The following is a 15050-nucleotide window of genomic DNA, read 5'->3' on the forward strand; positions in this document are numbered from 1 at the left end:
TATTGATTATACTCAGAATGGGTCATTTATCAAAAACCAGCATATTTAATATCATGAGGAAATTTCTAACAATTTTAGGTGTGTACAAGAGTTTGCTGTAAATTGAGAACAGTTTAAAAACTAAGCCCCAGATTTAAAAAGGCATCTGTGCCACAACTTTGTCTAAAAATGTGATGCATCTTGAGTTTCTACAGGAATTAGACAGTTATGAAATTTACGTGTGAGCCATTGTTTGCATGTAGGAGTAAAAACAAAGACCATAACTGTTTGCCATTCAACTTTTATTTTAATAAAATCAGTAATGCACAGCACATGCAGTGCCAAGCATCTATACTAGTACAATAAGCAAAATCTAAACTAATGCGACTTGAGGGTCAATCTTGACATTTAGCAAGTTCAAATGCATTCTTTGCATATAAATGAGTGAAACCTTATTCTTGTTAAAAAGGTATTGCCAAAGTTACTTGCTAATATGTAATCATTGAGGACACAAGTCACAGATTTTTTCAGTATGACAAAGATAAACCACATGTTTGAGGATTGCAATGTGCCAGACATTCACTGAAATAAAAAAAAAAAATTAACCACACAACTAAACAAAACTCACGCAACAAACATCTGAGAATCTGGACACTTCACATCAGTGTTTTGAAGTGTTGCATTAATATCTTAAGACAAGTGTATCAAAACCTTGGCATGTTTAATTTCAAATTGCCAATCATATTTCAATTACACCAGAACGTTATGGCTGCTCAGCCAATACTGGGTCTGCTTAATTTGACTTAAGAGTTTAATATGACTTAACATTAAAAGCTCACACTACCCCGAAATATATAATTTCACGCATACGTTGACATTCAACATTCAAGTGCCAGTGTTTTTGTACTGTCTTTTGGTCAAGTTTCTTTAAGCTTTCAAAGAATCACTTAGGCTTACAAAAATAAATATTTGTCAAAATGTTCAATAAATATTACACAAAACTAGCAGCAAAAAGTATCTAGAAATCCATTGTGTGCAAAATAGTTGCTTCCCCATCTATCACTCCCATGGTCCCAAATAAATCTCAATCCTGCCCTAGACTCTAAGCAGTGTTTTTGCCATTGCAAAGAGACAAAAATAAGATTTGAGGTTAAGGACACGTACACAAGACATATAAAAATTCTCTGAATGTGCAATAAAAGAAGTTTAGTATAAAGTTATGGGCAAAAATGTACAAGGGCCACCTATATTTTAAATAGCACCATAACAATTACCTCAATACTGTCAAGTGCACCTACAAAAAGACTTAGAGCAAGGCACAAAACACTTGTAAAATCTATTGCACTTAGATATTTTTTTTTTGCCATTCCTATGCCACCAACGTTGTTTGAATTCAACTACGGAGCTAAATTTCAAGTGGCAGAGGTGTCAAGGTGGGAATTACTCTTTGGCCAGATTTAGCATATACATACTAAATACAATGGAAACCTATGCAACTAAAACTGACTATACTGCACACATTAGCAGATTTTATACCTTGTGCAGTCATGTACATTTGTTCCCCCAAAGATCTTAAGATTTCAATTTACTCCTCTGGAGCCATTTTACAAAGTCTACTGTAAGCCAAGTATGTTTATAACCTCTCAACGCAGCTTGAACAGAGTAATGTGGATCTGCATTAAAATAAAGCCTGCTGCATAATTCTTCCTGTTCACTCCCTCTTGACCAAAAAACATCAACACTAGCATGCGTTATTAGACCAAAATCAGCCAGGCCTGTCACAGAACCACAGACTGCTGTGGTCAGCCATTCTGCCTTTTCCTTCATGACAGGCTTAAAAATTAATTTAATGATGATACCTCCAAAAACTACTTCAAGTCTCAGATAGTTTAACGTTCTCTGTAATGTTCGGCCCATAGCTGGCTAAGCTCACGAGTTACTCTCCTGCCTAAACATTGTTCAAGGAATTGCTGTATTGCATTCTCTGAAAAAACAGTGCCTCACGTGTACGAACATACACCTATGTGACTGGAATGGCTTATTAAAAAAGACTTCAGGTTCTAAGTACCTTTCCAGGATAGAGTGAGCATATCAGAACTTAACTGAGTACAGTTTGCCACATTAGAAGCCACTCTGATATGCGTTAAGGTTTTGTTGCCTCAAGAAGGCAGACTTAACAGAAACCCTAATGCAGGCTCACTGCACGAGTTTGTTTTTTCTTGTAATATTAAACTTGTGGATGAAAAGATTCCTGTTTCGAGTGGTATCACACCTGTGTGCCAAGGTTTGATTTCGCCCAAGTTCAAGAAATTTATTTTCGCATAACAATTTAGATCTTGAGCAATACTGAGCCAACAGGACATCAAAATAAAAAAGTTGTCTAAAGTTAAAGGCACAGTACATTAACAAACAAATTTATCCTCAGTCAAAAATAAATGCAGTTGTTGGGAAAAGGGGTGGACTTGGGAATTAATCCAACACTACAGCAATGAAATCTTCCAACACCATCAGAGTAGGTCTCTTTTCCTATTGTTTGTTTTCTTCATGGCCCAGAGCTCCCTTGAAAAGAAAATTCAGTGGAGAATCACAGCTGGTAATGTACAAGTTCTTGAAGCTACACAAGGTATAGTCTGGCTAAAGTTACATGTGGTTTCCATATTAGCTTGTTTGGTTGAGTCATTTTTTGTGGTAGACTTTAGTTGCCCCACCAGTCGACCTGGGAGCTGCCACCATAGTTTCCACCATAACCATCACTGTTATAGAAGCCACCGTATCCACCTGTGATCAGAAAGAAAAAAAATAAGTGATGAGATTGTGTTATAAATGACAGATTCTCATTAGTGCATTAAAAGGGGTTTTCCTACAAAAGCCATTCTACTTTTGAAACCAGCACTTTGATTTCAATACTTCAGCAATTTCATGTAGTTAAAAATTTTAGTATAGGTTTTTCACTGAACTCTTAGCACCACCTGCTTTTTGCTTTGTTTCCAATTTCTGTCCTGCTTACTGAGATGATAGCACAAGCTCAGTGCCATCCATCAACAGCAACTAGCTGCAGTAGAAAGGACAAGCTGCCAGCTGGAAATAAATCTAGCAAAGCAATGACAGGTGAGATCTCTGGATCCATGTGAGGTACAGGGACGGTTCTATGTTTGTTAGGAAGACACTACAAGATATTGGATTTTCAACTTTTTACATTATGGGATAATCCCTTCAACGCTTACCTCCTCCAAATCCCCGGCTACCACCACCATGACCACCACCACCACCGCTTCGGCCTCCACGACTGCTGCCAAAGCTGCTGCCAGTGCTACTGCTCTGCCTATAGTCTCTTGCACCAAATCCACCACTAAACCGACTATGGAGGAGAGAAAAATAAGGTCACAAAAATTATATACAAATACCCTGTAATTAAATTTAAAACTACAAAAAATATATATAAATAACTGGTTTATACCTCTTTGACCGTCCTCCCCTGGTGCTGGTCTTGTGATGCTGTTCATAGGCCATGTTCTCCAACCAAGATGGCACCTCTTGTTTTGCTTCAACCAATAGGTCCAATAAATCTTTTGTTATATTAATGTTTTTTTCATTGAAAAATGATGTTGCAAGACCTAAAACAAAATGGCAAGATGATTAAAGAAACCCACAACTATTCAAATGCAAATATAGCAAATAGTTTCCCAAAATGGTGCCAAAATTCTACAATTCCACACTACAGAACACTCACCAAGATTACCCACACGGCCTGTACGACCTATTCTGTGTACATATTCTTCAATGTCACTGGGCAGGTCAAAGTTTATAACATGCTTGACGTTTGAAATATCAAGACCTCTTGCTGCCACCTGTAACAGAGAAAATGGTTTGCACACAGCACTACTAAACACAAAAGACTTTTATGCCCCCTAAAATTCTTAAATATGCTTACGGCTGTTGCCACAAGGATTGGGCTTTTTCCAGATCGGAACTGATGAAGTGCTTCTTCACGATCTCTCTGAGATCTGTCTCCATGGATACTTGTGCAAGCATAGCCTTCATGGTAAAGGAAGTCCTCAAGGGCATCGGCACCCTTTTTAGTTTCCACAAACACCAGAGTTAATGAATCCTTGCCTGAAAAACATGGTCAGAGTGGCTTAATAGCACTTAATTTACCAAGTTTAAAGTTTGAATTCTAAATCCAAGGTAGAGTCTCACCTGTTGCATTGAGAAGGTCCAATAAAAATGACCTTTTATCCAATTCCTCCACCCAGACCACCTTTTGTGTAATATTTTCAGATGTGGAGCCTACTCTGCCCACTGCCAAGAAAATGTATTCCTCCAAGAAGTCTCGTGCAAGAATCTTTAAAAAGAGGGAAACCATTACATTTAGAAAGTCAGTTTTTTTTTTCTTCAGAATTTAAATCCATTATGGTAATTTGTCTTCAGTACCTGGATCTCTTTGGGAAGGTAGCGCTAAACATCATGGTCTGACGAACACCTTTGGGAGGCATAGTGTCTTGCTCAACAATTCGTCTAATTTGAGGCTCAAATCCCATGTCAAGCATTCTATCAGCTTCATCCAACACAAGATATCTTTAAAAGATTTTAAAAAGTTTCAATATCAAGGTGTGATCAAACAGCATTAAACATACTGAACAGTAACCCTTTCAACATGATGATTTATTTATTTTTGCATTTGAGTGTTTACATCCTGCCTTGCTGGAGCCACCACTTATTTTTCAGTTCACAGCTGTATCAGGGCTTGTTTCTTGTGGGACAAGTTGTACTTTCTAATGGCACCATTTAAAAGGGTTTCCCTGATTACCTATTCTCTGGATAGGTAATCAATATCTGCTTGGTGGTCTGACACCCAGGACAACCCTGTCAATCAGCTGTCTTGAGAAAGAACTGGTGCTCTTGTGAGCACTGCTGCCTTCTCGCAGCTTGCCAAGCACAGCCTCATACATTGCATAGTGGCTGTGCTTGGTATCGCAGCTCAGCTCAATTCAGTTGAAAAGGAGCTGAACTGCTCCTACACCACATGAACGATGAATGCAGCGTCACAGTCTAGGAAAAGCAGAGAAGACCACACTGTCTCTAAAACAGCAGATATTGCGGGTCCGACACCCAAGCCTCCTGACTAAGACAACCGATAGGTCAATATAAAAATCTCAAAACCCCTTCAATATTGCATACCATGTAGTGGTAAAACTAGAAAAAATTCCAAGTAGGGTGGAATTTGAAAAGCCACAATGCTGGCACAGAATTGAGTTGTTTTTAGGGCACTCTGCTGTAAAGCCAACCTGTTTCCTTTCATTCTCCATGTCATTGCAATGATAACCTTTATACAAATTTTAGTTGTGTTTATACTTTATGCCTTGAAAAGAAAAAAAAAATGTACCATTAGCATATTCTGACCCCTCCCATAACTTTTATATTAGTCTACAGTGCTGAGTGGAGGCTCATTTTTCTGAATTTTCTACATAATTCAGCTGATACCATATTGGATGGCCTTTTATTCAAATTTTGAGGACCCATCATATTCTGCAATTTTGATTTTTATTTCCGTTATGCCATTCACCTTATGGGATAAATCCATTTATATTGTAATAGTTTGGCCATTTTGGGATGGGCCAATGCCTATATTTACTTTTATTCTGGGGAAAGAGGAATAATTTATATATCTTTAAACTTTACGCCACCAAGGGAACCTCAACAAGCTATCAGATTGTCATTTTCATTCCATAATGTTATTCAATTAACTACTGAATAGAAAATGCTGTATATTCCAATGTAGTGCTGCCACCTGCAGGTCTACAGTGGAATATACCCATGAAGAGCATCAGAGCCTCTAGCAGGCTTGCGACCTTTCACAGCCAACAAACTCACTCAATCGCTGCATGGGGGAGCCATTCCCACCTTCAAATGAGTTAAATACAATTCCAAACTAGAGGAACAGAAAACTTAGAAAATTAGGTACAATCTATACTAATAGATTCACATACTTGCAATAGTCCAAGCCGATCTTTCCCCGTTCCATCATATCAACTAAACGGCCGGGTGTGGCCACAAGCAAGTGACAACCTCTTTCTAAGTCTCTAATCTGCTGGCCGATGTCTGCACCTCCATATACAACACATGGACGAACTTTAGATCTATAAGCAAACTAGCAGAGGGAAAATAAAATAATGAAATACTTATAAGATACATTGAACAAAGACTTAATGGAAGGGCAAGGTGAAATGACCTACCTTTCTGGCCTCTTCATAGATTTGCACTGCCAGTTCTCTTGTTGGAGCCAATACAAGGGAAAATGGAAACTGTTTACGCCTTCCATATCTTCCATTATCCTAAAAAAAAAAAAAAAAAAAGCAGTTTAAATAAATAAAAAAAACAAGTGGTCTGGGACAGACATCCCATCTACTATCTGTTAATAAGCACAGTGTTAGTAAAAGTACCTTTAAGTGCTTCATGGCGTCACCAGGACCTTCTGTATATATCTGACTTAAGATGGGGAGCAAAAAAGCTGCCGTTTTGCCAGATCCTGAAAGCACAAGATTTCCAAGATCAAGTACAAGTAATACAAATGCATGAAATGGACTGCAAAATAGCTAAAAAATACTTAATGCTGGTATATGGCATTTAGGTCCCGCTTTATTTAAGAGAAAAAGATTGATAAAATTAGAGATTGTTTTAACATTTGCAAAGTGATTTTTCAGGCAGTATCCCTACAGAGGAGGAAAAAAAAAAAAAGTTCAAATCTGTAAATTCACCCTTCGGCTACTGTCACACTAGCGTTTTGGTTTTCTGTTTGTGAGCCCTGAACGGATTTCACAAGCAGCCAAAAATGGTTCAGTTTTGCCCTAATGCATTCTGAAAAGGATCTGCTCAGAATGCATAAGTTTGCCTCCGTTCAGTCTCCATTCCGCTCAGGAGGCGGACACCAAAACGCTGCTTGCAGCGTTTTTCTGTCTGCCATGTCGTGCACAGAGCAAGACTATATAATACGAATCCGTCCGTCAAGGCTATAGAAAACATAATACAACCGGCTCCTTCATGACAGATGCATGCGGTTAAATAATTGTAACTAAAGTATTTTTGCAGATCCATGTAAATCCTCAGAACGTGCAGATTTCATCCTTTTCAACGGAAGGGTGAGATCTACAGCAGAACTGCATCAAATCCACACCAAACATCACAAGTAATGTGGATTTAGATGTGAGCAGTGTGCAGGTAGCATTAGGGCTGCAATTACATGGTCCTCATGTGGTTTTGCCATGCACGGTTTGTACAGGTGAAGCTCAATGTCAATGCGCTTTGCATTTACAAGCCATGGTGGACTAAAACTGCATTGCAAAATCCCTGAAAAGACAAATGCAGTTTAGAGTGGTCAAGAAGAGTACCATTTAAATACACCCTTAAAAGGGAACCAGTCAGACTTTATTCTGCTGTTAGTATGGGCAGCATAAACTAGAAAAAGGCGAGTTGATTTCATCGGTCTGTCATTTATAAGTTAAAAGTAAGTGGCTGCCGAGAATCATCAATCATTGCAGACTGGGCCTGGAAAAGAGTCACGGCCACCTGAGAAGAGTCCTGGTTATTCATGAATTCCTGCTCTCCTTGACTGACAGTCTTCTACCTAGTTTTCTCCCTTTCTCTCTAGGAGAGAACTGCCAATCAGCAGATGGGCGGTAGAGCAGGAGATTATGAATAACCATGACTCTTTGCTAGATTTGACTTTTTCCAGGCCTGTGATGCAATGATTATAATGCTGGTTTTAGGCGATAACTTACTTTTAGCTCATGAGTGACACCCCGCTTCATGAGTGACACCCCGCTGAAATCAGCATTTGTTACCAATTTATGCTGCCCTCTGAGGTCAGTATTAAAGGGGTTGTCCGGGTTCAGAGCTGAACCCGGACATACCCTTATTTTCACCCCGGCAGCCCTCCTGAGCCTGGCATCGGAGCATCTCATGCTCCGATGCGCTCCAGTGCCCTGCGCTAGATCGCGCAGGGCACGGGCTCTTTTGTTTTCAATAACACACTGCCGGGCGGTAACTTCCGCCCAGCAGTGTGTTCGGTGACGTCACCGGCTCTGAGGGGCGGGCTTTAGCTCTGCCCTAGCCGTTTTACTGGCTAGGGCAGAGCCAAATCCCGCCCATCAGTGCCGGTGACGTCACCGGGCTGCCTGTCAGCCCCATAGAGAGCCCGGTACGTCACCGGAACTCAGAAAAATGCCTTTGCCCTGCGCGATTTAGCGCAGGGCAAAGGAGAGCATCGGAGCATGAACTGCTCCGATGCTCATGTCAGGGGGGCTGGCGGGGGGAAAATGGAGGTATGTCCAGGTTCAGCTCTGAACCTGGACAACCCCTTTAAGTTAATGACAGGTCCCCGTGCAACAAATTGCTGCAAAAAAAATAAAATAAAAATTATGAAGTACAAAAACTAAAGTTAGTTTTTTGGGATGGAGGGGGGGGGGGGACCCGATTGGACCGCTATCATAACAGTGAGGTTAAATATGGTAAAAAAAAAAACATACCAGTCTGCGCACAGGCCATCAAGTCTCGCTTCCCTATGACGATTGGAATAGCATGCTTCTGTACTGGAGTGGGCCGTGTGTAACGTGTGAGTGCAATGTTTCCCATAATTATTTCTCCCATGTTGACATCGTGGAACTTTTGTAGGGTTAAAAATTGAAAGAAAAAAAGTTATTCTGGGAGCAATGTACTACACAAACCACATGTATCAAGCTAACACCATTTAGTACATTTTGATATAAGCATCAAATTAACCTTAGCACTACAGATGAGTGAATTTCACATTTTGAAATTCATTCATGCTTCCTTTACTGGTAAAAGGTGAATTGCTTTAGGGATTCTGTTATTCAGTCATAGAATTGCCTTATGGTCTGTGGTGTCTTTAGAGCATTCCGTTATTCATTCCATCATAATAAAAGATGAATCCCGTTTCCGTCATAGGAGAGGACTCCCCTGCATAACGGAAACAACCTGTTTTGCAGCCCATAGACCTCTACTATGACTGAATGAATAACGGAAGGACTCTAAAGGCTTTCCGTCACAGAACTGCGTGATGGTCTGTGGTAATGGAATCCCTAATGCAATTAACCTTTTACCGGTAAACAAAGTGAAAGTTCCAAAATATGAAACTCATCTCTACTTAAACACCCATGCCATTCTAGGTTGTTTTAATTCATTGTAAGAACCAATATGAATTCAAACTTTTCTAGTTTCTGGTATTGTGCCCACTTCAAATCATGGCATTTACTGTATATAAAATTGTACTTTTGCAGGTCAATTAGGTCCAAAACTTGCTGCTGGCCACAATGTACCATCATAAACCTCTGATGGAATTAGGTGGATAAGGTGTTCCCTAGGAGTTTGATACTGATTGGCTATAGGTCAACAATTTGATAGGTGGGGGTCTCATAGTACCCTGCTAATTAGTCCTCTTGCTTAGCCAGTAATATGTTCAGCGGGGACATTAGGAAAAAATTGCATTAAGACATTAAAGTGAAAAGGCTTGGGCAGCTATACCAGGTGCAGCGCTGTGTTTAGTAGGTTTTGATAGGCCACCAGTAGTGTTGAGCGAACTTGTGTTTTAAGTTCGGCGTCTAAAGCTCGGGTTATCCAAGAATCCCGTTATGGATTCCGCTACCATGGACCATAATGGAATTTACAATCTATAACAGGATACTTCGATAACCTGGACGCGAACTTTAGACGCCGTACTTAAAAAACACAAGTTCGCTCAACACTAGCCACCAGTATTTGGCAACAAAAAGTCAAAACCTTTTCTTATCTCTGAACTTTTTAGGCCAAAAATATCCTGGTTAAGAGTAGATAATTTAGCTTTCTAAACCCTACTCTGATGAATTTAGGAGCATTTAATATTTAAGCTTTTTTTAACTACACCACAATATTACTTTGAATTTACACTAAATACCCTTATATTCCCAATTGTGTTATAGTACCGCCACCTGCTGTCTTGTTTCCATTTATCAGCCTTTTTAAGGGCCCTTTCACACTTGCGTTCTTGTCTTCCGGCATAGAGTTCCGCCGTCGGGGCTCTATGCCGGAAGAATCCTAATCAGTTTTATCCTAATGCATTCTGAATGGAGAGAAATCTGTTCAGGATGCATCAGGATGTCTTCAGTTCAGGACCGGAACATTTTTTGGCCGGAGAAAATACCGCAGCATGCAGAAACGACGTTTTGCTCCGGCCAAAAATCCTGAACACTTGCCGCAAGGCCGTATCTGGAATTCACGCCCATTGAAAGGTATTAATCCGGATCCTGCCTTAAGCTAAATGTCGTTTCTGAGCATTACCGGATCCGACGTTTAGCTTTTTCTGAATGGTTACCATGGCTGCCAGGATGCTAAAGTTCTGGCAGCCATGGTAAAGTGTAGTGGGGAGCGGGAGAGCAGTATACTTACCGTCCGTGCGGCACCTGGGGCGCTTCAGAGTGACGTCAGGGCGCCCCACGCGCATGGATGACGTGATCGCATGGCACGTCATCCATGCGCATGGGGTGCTCTGACGTCATTCTGGAGCGCCCCAGGAGACGCACGGACTGTAAGTATACAGCTCCCCCGCTCCCCACTACTATGGCAACCAGGACTTTAATAGCGTCCTGGCTGCCATAGTAACACTGAACGCATTTTGAAGACTGATCAGTCTTCAAATGCCTTCAGTTCACTTGAGTTTTTCCGGATCTGGCGTGCAATTCCAGCAAATTGAGTACACGCCAGACCCGGACAACGCAAGTGTGAAAGAGCCCTAAGCTGTGTTCACATCTGCGTTGTAAACTACGGTAGTCTGTTTAGCCACACGAACAGACCGCTGGAGTTCACTGTATCTGGCACAGCCAGATAGCACCAGGCACTGTTGGATCCCCATTCACTGCAGTGGGATCTGGCAGTAATCCAGCCGCTTTCCAGCATACGTGCTGACTTAGCAAAAAAAAAGTTTTAGCCAAGTCAGATTTATGATTGGCCCTTTAAGACTAATAAATGTGGTTTGACGGTAGCAGTTTATCCGTCAGTTGGCAGCTTTACAAAAGTTGCACATCTTTACAAAAAAGTCGCACTTTATGAAAAAGTAATATGTGCTATTAAAAAGTCCCATAAGATAAGCATGGTCCTCACTGGAGTGAAATTGCAACTTTTTAAATAACCCCAATAGTAAATATGTCTAGAGATTCATTTACATAAGAAAACATGCCAACTTTCAGAAAACTGGCGAGCACAGTGCAGAGCAGAAAAAAGTCGCAAATGTGTGTGCAGTTTTAGCGTTTGCGCATTTTTTGGGGACCTTTTCACTCCATTATTCTGACCTGAGCTAATGATAAATCTGGCCCAATGGCTGTTTTTTTTTTATCTGGAGCACTGCAAAGGTTCAATGAAACACTTGTCAGGTTGGTGCCATCCTGGAGGAGACACATTATGGGTAACAGATTCCTGTCCTGCATATACAGTTGTGTTCAAAATAGCAATGTGTTCAAGTGAATAAAGTCAAGATCCTTCGAAAAGAAAATGTCAAATTTGAGTTCCTCTAAAAAATAAAATAGAAGATATTAGACTGTTTAAAAAAATGCAGTGTTAGTATTCTTTACTGATGCAAACATTCACTATATAAACTGAAAAATGAAGACTTCGCTTTCCTTTGAATCACTTAATATTTAGTTGTATAACCAATGCTTCTGAGAACTGCTGTACATCTGTGTTGCATGGAGTCAACCAACTTCTGCCACCTGTGAACAGGTATTCCAGACCAGAATGATTGGACTACATTCCACAGTTCTTTATTTCTTAGTTTTGCCTCAAACTGCATTTTGTCACCCCACAAGTTTTCTATTGGATTAAGATCTGGGGATTGGGCTGGCCACTCCATAACAATCTTGTTGGTCTGGAACCAACACAGCACATGTCTTTTTTCAACAGTGGGACTTTGAGGGGCTTCTTGCAGATAGCTTTGCTTCACATAGGTGTCTAATTGTAACAGTACTCACAGGTAACTTTAGACCTTTGATCTTTCTGGAGCTGATTGTAGGCCAAGTCCTTGCCATTTTGGCTATTCTATCTGCGATTAATTGCTACAATAGCGCTTAGCTTTTGCCTCACTAAGGCTGGGTTCATATGGGCGTTGTAAGAAAAGATGCGGGCGCGCTGCGGGAACATGTGCAATTTTTCCCTGGCATATTTGGTACCCAGACCCAAACTACACAGAAGTTCGGGTTAGGTGTTCTGTAGATATTACTTTCCCTTATAACAGTTCAGGGAAAAATATAGCATTCTTAACACAGAATGCCAAGTAAAATAGGGCTGGAGGGGATAAAATAAATAAAAATAACCTCACCTTAATCCACTTGTTCTCACAGCCCGGCTTCTCTTATCTGTGAGGAAAAGGACCTGTGGTGATATCACTGCGCTCATCACATGGTCAGTCACATGATCCATCACCATGGTGGTGTGACTGACCATGTGATGAGCACAGTGACATCACCAGTTCCTTTTCCTCCTGGACAGCAAAGACAGAAGAGAAGGCAGGCTGCATGAAGTGGATTAAGTATTTTTTTTATTAACCCCCCCTCCAGTCCCATTTTACTAAGCATTCTGTATGAATGCCATTTTCCCTTATAACCATGTTATAAGGGAAAATAATGATCGGGTCCCAATCATCTCCTAGCAACCATGCATGAAAATCACCTCATCCGCATTTGCTTGTGATTTTCACGCAGCCCCATTCACTTCTATGGGGCCTGCGTTGCGCGAAAACCGCTCATGTGCACAGCCCCATAGAAATGAATGGTTCCGGATTCAGTGCGGGTGCAATGCGTTCACCTCACACATTGCACCCGCGCAGAAATTTCGCCTGTGTGAAAAAGGCCTAAGACTACTTTCACACTGGCGTTTCTGGGTCCGCCTGAGATCCGTTTCAAGGCTCACAAGCATTCCAAAACAGATCAGTTCAGCCCCAATGCATTCTGAATGGATAAGGATCCACTCAGAATGCATCAGTTTGGCCGAGTTTGGTCTCCGTTGTGTTTACTGTCACTAATAAGCAGCTTGCATCATTTTGGTGACTGATGATGCGGAGCCAAACAGATCCATCCTGACTTGTAAGTCAATGGGCAGGGATCTGTTTTTCACTGACAATATGGTGCAATTGAAAACAGATCCATTTCGACTTAGACTTTTTTGAATGAATAATGCAAACGGATCAGTTAATAATGGATACAAGCGTTAGCATTATTGGTGTGGATCCATCTGTGCAGATACAAGACGGTCTGCACAAAACGCAAGTGTGAAAGTAGCCCAGGTTGGGCTGCAGAATCGCAGCAGGACTTCAACACTGCTGCTAGCTTCACCAACTGGCAATGCAATATATGTGATACCGCGCAAGAGGTTTGTACCTAGAATGAAGTATATTATAGTGCAGTGAGAGGCGGGTAAGGAAAAATGCAATTGCTGATGTACCTTATAGCTAGTCTTCCCAGCCATACCACACGATCCTACAGTATTCACTTTCCAAAACAGCACTTCTGTGCTGGAGTCAGTGTCTTCTTGTTGAGTCCAGGCTCTCACCACTAGTAGGTAAGTTTTTTCAGGTTAACAGCATGTGCCCCAGCCAGTGACAATGTAGAAAAAAAAAGTAGGCTAGTTGCGCTTGTTCAAAGCACTAGTGACGTCACTCCTGCAGCTACAGAATGCTGCAGGTGCCAAGAAAACCTCAAACATGTTTCGGACAAATGCTGTCCTTCCTCAGGGAGCATTACAGGGCTCTTCTAGTGCTCCCTATTTATGTGCTCCATAGGTACCCCTCTTTAACCCCTACAGTGCTGCCTTACTTGAACGCAAAGGGTGCATCAAGGAATCCATATTAAAAATCCATTTTGATTTGGCTCTAGACATTTATGAAATCTCTGCCCTTTTTATTCCTCCTAACCAATTCCACTACAAAAATTTGACATCCTGTCACGTCACTACAGAGAAACATAATGGAAATTTTTCTGGCTCATTCATGTTTTCGCTGCACGTTATATATACGTTCCCCCATCCTTTTCTTCAGTTTGCATATTTTGTTGGGCAGATTATATATTATACTGCTACTGTTGCAGGTTATAAATTGCTTGATGTCCTGCCTATATGAATTTACTGTACTTTCTACACGTTGTAATTTTGTTGTCCTGTACTTTTACATCCCATGCATTTTTTAGATGGTGAATCTACATAATTGGCCTTTATCCTGTTTTCCCTGGCCATTTTGTGTTCCTGTACATTTACTCGTGAATGCAATTAAATTCTCTAGCCTTGCGGAATACAAATTTTGGCTCTACTGGGATAAAATTTCCCAATTACTTTATCCCCCCCTTAAGGGTGTTCCAATGCTTTTTGATTATTCTGAACTGTGGCCCTTGGCCATTAACCCCTTAAGGACCGAAGACGTACCGGTACGCCCTATTTCCCGAGTCCTTAAGGACCGAGGACGTACCGGTACGTCCTGACTTAAAATCTGAATTCCGGCGCCGCGGGGGTTAATCGAAACGGGATTTCGGCTGAAATCATTCAGCCGGCATCCCGTAACAACGCAGGGGGGGGGGGGGGGGGGTCATTGGACCCCCCCGTATCGGCGATCGCAGAAAACCGCAGGTCAATTCAGACCTGCGGTTTTCTGCGTTTCCGGTCCATTCGGGTGTCCTGTGACCCGATGAACCGGAAAAAGACTGCGATCGGTGGCGTAATTTTACACCACCAATCGCAGTCCGGGGATTTGCAGAGGCGGAGCTGGCCCTGGTGCTGAACGCCGCTGTCCAGGGTGCTGATTGGTGCAGGGGAGAGAGGCGCGAGATTCAAACTTCCTGCGCTCCTCTCTCCCCTCCTCTTCCTGTCCAGCACCCTGACCGTGCAGCATCGTCCAGCACCAGCTCCTGTGTCCCCCTAAATCGGCATCCATCACCCTCCTGCACCCATCGCCACCCAGGTAGGTTAGGGTCAGTGAGGGAGAGGCACCTTTAGGCAGGGATAGAAGGGAAAAGTTAGAAAAAAAAAAAAAAAAAAAAAAGAAGCAC

The 15050-nt window shown here is 41.6% G+C and overlaps 1 protein-coding gene across 2 annotated transcripts in view; it reads right to left on the reverse strand.

Annotated features, from left to right (window-relative positions):
• Positions 1-264: 264 nt before the first annotated feature.
• Positions 265-15050, reverse strand: part of DDX3X (DEAD-box helicase 3 X-linked) — a 39022-nt gene continuing 24236 nt past the window's right edge. For both annotated transcript variants that reach the window (XM_044283611.1, XM_044283610.1), the window contains 11 exons: positions 8502-8637; positions 6420-6505; positions 6213-6311; positions 5967-6127; positions 4417-4554; positions 4177-4328; positions 3911-4092; positions 3710-3827; positions 3437-3593; positions 3204-3337; positions 265-2757 (listed from right to left, as the gene is read on the reverse strand). In XM_044283611.1, the coding sequence (XP_044139546.1) occupies positions 2675-2757; positions 3204-3337; positions 3437-3593; positions 3710-3827; positions 3911-4092; positions 4177-4328; positions 4417-4554; positions 5967-6127; positions 6213-6311; positions 6420-6505; positions 8502-8637 (1446 nt within the window). In that variant the 3' untranslated portion in view covers positions 265-2674. The remainder of the gene's footprint in view (positions 2758-3203; positions 3338-3436; positions 3594-3709; positions 3828-3910; positions 4093-4176; positions 4329-4416; positions 4555-5966; positions 6128-6212; positions 6312-6419; positions 6506-8501; positions 8638-15050) is intronic.

The sequence above is a fragment of the Bufo gargarizans genome, chromosome 3 (genome assembly GCF_014858855.1).
Source record: "Bufo gargarizans isolate SCDJY-AF-19 chromosome 3, ASM1485885v1, whole genome shotgun sequence".
Classification (NCBI taxonomy): domain Eukaryota; kingdom Metazoa; phylum Chordata; class Amphibia; order Anura; family Bufonidae; genus Bufo; species Bufo gargarizans.